The 8,207-nt window shown below is 52.1% G+C and overlaps 1 protein-coding gene across 1 annotated transcript; it reads right to left on the bottom strand.

Moving 5' to 3' along the window:
- Positions 1-1,900: 1,900 nt before the first annotated feature.
- On the bottom strand, positions 1,901-2,836 carry LOC141477927 (olfactory receptor 14A16-like). Its single transcript, XM_074167099.1, has one exon. It carries the CDS (start codon positions 2,834-2,836, stop codon positions 1,901-1,903), a length of 936 nt encoding a protein of 311 aa, XP_074023200.1.
- Between the last annotated feature and the right edge of the window lie 5,371 nt (positions 2,837-8,207).

Here is an 8,207-nt window from a genome sequence, read left to right as displayed (position 1 = left end):
ACACGAGCTGCAATCAAGCAAGCCAAGCAGTTAAAGCCTCTGTGGTGTGGAGGACGATGGCTGAAATACAAATCTGGTGAAGCCTGGCAGGTTGATGATATCACACTGCCACAAACGCGTGAAGGCACTTGCCATGCGCTCACAATGGTGGAGGCAACCACCAGATGACTGGAGACATACCCCGTGCCCCATTCCACCACCCAGAAAAGCATCCTGGGCCTTGGAAAGCAAGTTTTATGGTGACACAGAACCCCGGAGAGAATTGAGTCAGACAACGGGACTCATTTCTGAAACAGCATCATTGACACCTGGGCCAAAGGGCACGGTCTGTCACATCCCCCATCACACACCCGCCTCTGGGAAGATCAAACGATACAATGGACTGTTAAAGACTACACTGAGAGCAATGAGTGCTGGGACCTTCAAACACTGGGATACACGTTTAGCCAAGGCCACCTGGTTAGTCAACACTGGGGCATCTACCAGTTGAGCTGGTCCTCCCCAATCAAAACTTCCATGTACTGTGGAAGGGGATAAAGCCCCCATAGTGCACGTGAAGAATATGTGAAGGAAAACAGTCTGGGTTATTCCTGCCTCGGGCAAAGGCAAACCCATCCATAGGGTTACTTTTGCTCAAGGACCTGGGTGCTCTCGGTGGTTGATGCAGAAGAATGGTGAGGTCTGATATGTACCTCATGGGGATTTCAATTTGGGTGAGAATAACCAATAAACTAAATTGCATGAAGTTAGTTGTTTAATTACTCCTATATATATCGTCGCTGCTAGGGTTGCTATATGCCACATCAACGGTATTGCAATGAGAATTGCTGAAATGAATGAAGAATGAAGTTTGATGAAACCAAGTCAAGTGCAGCGATGATGGAACCAGAACTGGCCTCAGCAACTGGTACCTGGCAGTTTCCATGAGATCGACAGACCATGGGCATGGGCTGTGCCAGATACACCAGCTGCGAGCTCCAGGTGCAGCATGCAACAGTTGTGCACCACCCCATCTCTCCTGCCCTGAAAGACTGTTCTGACAGATGGAGCCCAAAGTCATGGACCAAATGAACCCAGCGGACATTTCAGAGGAAGGGCCCATAGACTAAGGGAATGATATCTCTATATGTGTATAAATATATATATCTATCTCTCATAGACAGGAAAAGTGTTGGTGATTTATTGAAAACTGCAAGACCTGAGCATGACGTAGATGGTAGTTTTCTTCCTTGTAGCTGCTCAGTTTTGGATTTAGTATGAGAATAATGCTGATAACATATTCTTGTTGCTAAAGAATATTTGTAATTAGTGAAGGACTTTTTTCAGCTTCCACAGAAGGTGGAGGGAGCACAGAGAGGACAAGCTGGCCAAGGGAATATTCCAAACCGTAGTAATCGTGCTCATGACTATATACATGGGGGCTGGTGGGGGGAAGCAATCTGCAATCACTGCTGAAGACAGGCTGTGCAATCGATCATTGGCTGGTGACAGCAATTTGTGTTGCATCGAATATTTTATATCTTCTTTTACCATTATTATTTTCCTCTTCCATTACTGTTCTATTAATCTGTTTTGTCTCAACCTATGAGTTTTTTTAAAACTTTTTCACCCTCTTCACCCTATTCTCCTAGGGATGGGGGGGTGAGGAGCGTGTGAAGGGCTGTGTTGTCCTAGTTGGCGGCAAGGGTTTAACCAAAACAACCTGGGAGATCCCATTTTATTGAAGAGCTGTTATCTGACAGGACACATCAGACACAGTGCTGTGCAAGAGTCAGGCAAAATAGGATCAAGTCTCAAGACAAGTAGCATAAACCCAGAAAATTATCAATACATAGGAATATCACAAGAGAGACAAAAAGCAAGACAAATGCTGGGGAATGTGCAGAGAAGCAGAGGCAGGTTATTGTTGGTGAAATAGCGTCCCTTGGGCCAGTTTCCAAAGGGCAGCCCTGAGCTCCTGGTTCTTCATGCTGTAGATGAGGGGGTGCATTGCTGGAGGCACCACTGAGTACAGAATTGCCACCACTGAGTCTGGAACTGTGGAAGAGATGGAGAGGGGCTTCACGTGGGCAAACACTCCAGGGCTGACAAACAAGGAAACCACGGCCAGGTGAGGGAGGCACATGGAAAAGGCTTTGTGCCGTCCCTGCTCAGAGGGGATCCTCAGCATGGCCCTGAAGATCTGCACATAGGACACCACAATGAAAACAAAACAACCAAATACTAAACAGGCACCAATCACAATAAGCCCAGCTTCCCTGAGGTAGGAGTCTGAGCAGGAGAGCTTGAGGATCTGAGGGACTTCACAGAAGAACTGATCCACAGCATTGCCCTGGCAGAAGGATAGTGAAAATGTACTGGCCGTGTGCAGGAGAGCAGTGAGAAACCCAGTGCCCCAGGCAGCTGCTGCCATGTGGACACAAGCTCTGCTGCCCAGGAGGGTCCCGTAGTGCAGGGGCTTGCAGATGGCAATGTAGCGGTCATAGGCCATGACAGTGAGCAGACAATACTCTGCTGTGATTAAGAAGAGAAAGAAGAAGAGCTGAGCAGCACATCCTGCATAGGAGATGGCCCTGGTGTCCCAGAGGGAATTGGCCATGGCTTTGGGGACAGTGGTGGAGATGGAGCCCAGGTCAATGACAGAGAGGTTGAGGAGGAAGAAGTACATGGGGGTGTAGAGGCGGTGGTCACAGTCGATGGCGGTGATGATGAGTGCGTTTCCCAGGAGGGCAGCCAGGTAGATGCCCAGGAAGAGCCAGAAGTGCAAGAGCTGCAGTTCCCGTGTGTCTGTGAATGCCAGGAGGAGGAACTGGGTGATGGAGCTGCTGTTGGACATTTACTCTCCGCTGTGCATGGAGGACTGTCAACAGAAGGAAAGACAGCAGTTAGGGCAGACGCCTCTCAAAAAAGTCTCTTCAATTGCTCTTAGAGACCCATGGAACTGCCCCTCCCCTTTGGGGAAGACCTTTGGATGTCACTTTTGTACACACTGTGGTTGGTTCTGGCTCATTATTCTTCGGGGAGCTATACTGCCATAAGTAATTAGGAACACGGAGTGTCCTCAGATTAAATCCACTCATGGCATCAAAGGGCTTTTCAGCTTTGTCACATCCAATTCACCCAACCACAGAGCAGAGCTGAGGGCACTTGTTTGTTTGTTTGTTCTCTTCTAGTTTCCCCTCCACACCTCAGCAGTGTTTTTATGGCAGAAATACTTGACATTTCTGGTTTGCTGCATGGAAAACCTTGTGGTTCCTAAAAGCCAAGGGGACTGTCCCTCAGCGCAGAGTGAGGACAGCCCGTCTGTCCATCAGTATTGCTCTCAGCTGCCCTGTGCTGGTACCTCTCTAGCTAAAGGATGATCACAAGGAGAAAGCTCCTCTGAAAAAAAGTGCTGAGAGTAGGAGAGGCAAATTTACAATTGCAGGTCTCCCAATCGCTCATCCCCATCTCACTGGACCCGAGGAGCATCTCAGCTCTCCCCTCCCAGCCAGGGACACAGAGGCCCCACCGCAGCTGCCTACATTCAGCCCTCCAGCAGGACTGACATGGCCTTGGCACTGTCATCTCTACTCCGTGGGGCTCCGAGAAAACACAGAGATGCCACAGGAAAACTGTGCCCTTCTGGTGGGCGGCGTGGCACCCAACAGGACCCTCCAAGGGAAGGGTAAACTGTCCTAATGATGGGGCATCCTGATGGGATGGTCAGCTTACTCCCAGCCCCACACACTGCAGCTCCCAGAGACCCCAAGGGCATTTGGATGCTTTTCCTCCATGGACAGGACATGCAGCATCAGGATCTGTGGGTTGGGCAGGGGGGGATGTATGGGTTCAGGAAGTCCCATGGGGGAATCTATGGGTCCCAAGGTGGATCTATGGGTGCCAGAAGGGATCTATGCATCTTGGGGGGGGGTGGGGGTTTCGCGGAATCTATGAGTCCCGAGATACAGGTTGGATCAATGGGCCAAGGCCAATGGGATGAGGTTTAATAAGGCCAAGTGCCGGGTCCTGCATTTTGGTCACAACAACCCCAGGAACACTACAGGCTTGGGGAAGAGTGGCTGTAAGGCTGCCCAGCAGAAAAGGACCTGGGGGTGTTGGTGGACAGCCGGCTTAACGTGAGCCAGCAGTGTGCCCAGGCAGCCAAGAAGGCCAACGGCATCCTGGCCTGTATCAGGAATAGCGTGGCCAGCAGGAGTAGGGCAGTGATGGTGCCTCTGTACTGGGCACTGGTGAGGCCTCCCCTTGAGTGCTGTGTTCAGTTCTGGGCCCCTCACTCCAGGAGGGACATTGAGCTGCTGGAGCGTGTCCAGAGGAGAGCCACCAAGCTGGTGAGGGGTCTAGAGAAGAAGTCATATGAGGAGAGGCTGAGGGAACTGGGCATGTTTAGTTTGGAGAAGAGGAGGCTGAGGGGGGACCTCATTGCCCTCTACAACTGCCTGAAAGGAGGGTGTAGAGAGGTGGGTGTTGGCCTCTTCTCCCAAGGGAATAATGACAGGACCAGAGGAAATGGTCTAAAGTTGCAGCAGGGGAGGATTAGATTAGATATGAGGAAGAATTACTTTACTGAGAGGGTGGTCAGGCACTGGAACAGCCTGCCCAGGAAGGTGGTGGAGTCGCCATCCCTGAAGGTATTTAAGAACTGTGTAGACATGGCACTTCAGGGCATGCTCTAGTGCCCAAGATTGTTGCTTTGCGTCTGTTTGTGGGTGGGTGTGGGGTGTGGTTGTGCGTGTTTGTTTTGGTTTTGGTTTTTTTGTTTGTTTGGTGGGTTTTCTTTTGGGTTTTTTTTGTTGGTGTGACTCGATGATCTCAAAGGTCCCTTCCAACCAAGAAGATTCTGTGATTCTGTGAATGTATGAGGGTGATGAAAGGGAAGAACTTAGAAGCGGGAAAGAGAGAAAAGGAGAACCAAAGGTTCGGCTCAGCATGTGATGAGCCCAGTTGGGGGTTACCTGCCCAACAACCTTGAGTCAAGGACTTGAGTGGGCAAAAAAAAGCTCCAGCTGAGTGAACCAAACTTATGTCTGCTCATTTCTATGGTCACGGGGGACCTGAGCGATCTCCTTATCATTGTCAAGGGAGGAGCCATGGTGAATCATTCACTCATGCTGGATGGGGCCTTGGGAGGTCTCCACGGAGAGTTGGAGAAAGGAGAAACGTGGGTTGGGCTGTATGTATGCTGGCTATGTTAGTTTAGGCTGTGTACTTATAGACACGCAGAGTCTATAATTTTCCCTTCAGGAGCTTGTCTTAGACCCTCTGTCTATCTGGGAGCTGGCCCCAGGATCCCCTCATTTCCCCAGTCCCCCCACGCACCTACAAACACACACGCAAATGGCTCTCTCCAGCGCAGACTCTCAGCCTCATTCAGGCTGGAAGGTGCCAGCTTCCGCTTTCTCTGTGCTTCCTCTTCATGCTGGATGTTAGTCAGGAGCTCCTTTCTCGCCCATTGCTGCCTCCTCCCACCCATTTTCTGCATCTCAGGGTGGACAATTCTATATCCTGAAGACGTGAGCCTTGAGCACAGAACACTCTCTGTGCACCTCTTTTCCACGAGGCTGCATCCCATAGCATTTTTGCAAGCAGGTCCTGCAGCAGGCCAAAGCCTGCTCTCCTGTGTCCTGCTCTTTGCCTTGTTCCTTTATGGAAGGGCCTGCAAACATGAGGCTTCTTCCAAATTGTCTGAAGAAGGGTTCATCTACCTCCTCTTCCAGATCAAGAGATCCATAGCAGACATCTACCCACCACAATGTTGCCCATGAGCGTCTGCCCTCTCGTGCCGCCCGCTGACTGCCCGTCCCCAGGCAGAGCTGCCTTCCTGCTGCTCTCTCACAGAAAGAGCAATTTCCCCCTCCACATCCAGACACGTGGCTTTATCAGTACCAGACCCCCAAGACCCTACCGCTTCTCCAGGAGGTGGTTTGGGCCACATTATCTACCCACAGCCAACCTGCAGACTTTCTGGGCTCTCCAGTATCCACTCCAGGCTTAGGGACTCAAAAATAACTAGCTCTCAGGCCTCTTCTGCTTGCTGGCTGCTCTGGGGTGATGTTTGCTAGTGGTTACACCTGCTGACACATACACCAACACGACATGCACACACACACAGGTCTCTCCAGTTGCTGCCCCCCCAGAGAATCACAGAATCATAGAATATCTCAAGTTGGAAGGGACCCATAAGGATCATAAAGTCCAACTCCCTGCTCCTCACAGGAGTACCTAGAACTAAACCATATGACGAAGAGTGTTGTCCAGATGCTCCTTGACCTCTGACAGGCTTGCTGCCGTTACCACTTCCCTGGGGAGCCGTTCCAGTGACCCACCACCCTCTCAGTGAAGAACCTTTTCCTCATGTCCAACCTGAACGTTCCTTGATGCAGCCACATTCCATTTCTTCATGTCCTACAGCTGGTCACCAGAGAGAGGAGATCAGCACCTCCCCTCCGCTGCCCTCCTTGAGAAAGTTGCAGACTGCAATAAAGTCACCCCTCAGCCTTCTCTTCTCCAAGCTGAACAAGAACGTGAGCCCCTGTGACTTGTGGTTCCCACTTGAGTGGCTACCACTTGGACCTCCATCCGTATGAAAAGAGAGAGCCCCCTCCTCCCAGCTTCCCACCCACCATACCATCCACTTCTTCAGCCTAGACAGCATGCATCTGGCTATAAGGACACTGTGGGAGATGATGTCAAAGGCCTTGCGAAAGGCCAGGTCCACAGCATTTGTTCCTGGAGTCACACACAGAAATGTCGGGGTGCTGCCAGGTGCCCACGTCTCAGCTGACCTTGTGCGCTTCTTATACACACGGGGGTGATCAGAGACGGGAGTCCTTTCCTTGCACACGCAGAGGCAGAGCACTGCAGCAGTCCCAGTGTCCCTCTGACCTCCTGCTGCCGCTCCTGGGGGCTGGGAGGCACTGCAGAGCTGTGGTGTATCGCCCTGCTCTGCACTTGCCCTGAGGAACGGACACGGGGACGTGGGTTCAAGGGAGCACATCCCAGTGCTGCATTCGGGTGTTTTGCCAGGGGAGTTACTCTCCAAGTGAAGTGACCTCCAGACACTGTCTGTCCCACAGGCCTTCATGGAACCCCCAGGAAGAGCTGATGGTGTTTGTGCTCACCCGGGTCCATCTCCCCACACGCACACAAAGTGCATGCTTAGGTCTCACCTGTACAATGCCAAGATGGATTCTGACCTCGTCATTCAATGTCCCTCAGTGGCGGGACAAACAACCTCTCCAAGCTGGGGTGGGAGGCTGGTACTGGAAACGGTGGTTGTTATTGGCCGGCCTGTGATGATGGCCCTGGGGCAGCTTCCCTGGGATGCCCAGGGAACACGAGCACAGCCCAGACCCTGCTCTGCTGCTCCTTCATGTCTCTCGCAGGAGCCTGGCAGTGGGAAGACATCGCTGTGTGCCCCCACCCTGCACGCTCCCACGCTTTAGCTGTTCACTGGGGTTTTCCCCTGGAGGACACTTGTCAGCTCAGCCATCCCAGACCCTCCATGGCTCTTGCCACCTCTTTGCCCTCTCCCCAGCCAAGCCCAGCAGAGCTTCCTATTGGAGGAAAAGGAAGCCAGTGAGAATGTCCACCCAGCTGGCATGCTGAGGAGATCTCCACCCCGGGCAGCTTGCAGCCTCAACTGCCAAACTTGTTCCCCAGGACAGCATGAGAGAATTGGCCCAGGAGATGCTCAGGCAGCTCCTTTTGCCCCAGGGACAGGGCAGCCTGCCCCGAGCTGCCACCCACAGCAAAGGGTTTCTCTTTCCATGTCTCCCCTGGACACACACGGTGCCCTGCTCTTCTCCTGGGACATCCCGTCTCCCCAAAGAGGCTTTTCCCTCAAGAGCTTATCTGTGCTGGCCTGGCCAGCCATTCTTGCACCCCTTCCCCAGGCTTCCCACAGCCCCCAGGCTGGTGGTGTTGCTCTGCAGAGCAAGTGGGCTGTGGTGCCCAGGGCCGTGCTGGTCAGGCTGGGAGGCAGACGCAGCTCAGGGTGGCTACTGAGCCCCCAGCTCAGCACCAAGACTCTGACCCTGCAGAAGATCTCGGACAAACACATCGGCACAGGGTCCTTTATTTTATTTAAACACAAAGAGAGAACAGCTCCTTATTTACACAGGCTCTGGGTCACGCAAGACAGGATTATAGTCACATAGAAACAGGAAAAAGAATTATTTCGTTTATTTTTTTTTATTTTTGGAGGG

This window comes from Numenius arquata, unplaced genomic scaffold (assembly GCF_964106895.1).
Source record: "Numenius arquata unplaced genomic scaffold, bNumArq3.hap1.1 HAP1_SCAFFOLD_488, whole genome shotgun sequence".
In the NCBI taxonomy this organism is placed as follows: Eukaryota; Metazoa; Chordata; class Aves; order Charadriiformes; family Scolopacidae; genus Numenius; species Numenius arquata.
The sequence above is the reverse complement of the archived record's forward strand: the minus strand, read 5'-3'. Positions and strand labels throughout refer to the sequence as shown.

Bases quoted from the DNA above. Each gene is read 5' to 3' on its own strand.
- LOC141477927 (XM_074167099.1), bottom strand. From the start codon at position 2,836: ATGTCCAACAGCAGCTCCATCACCCAGTTCCTCCTCCTGGCATTCACA.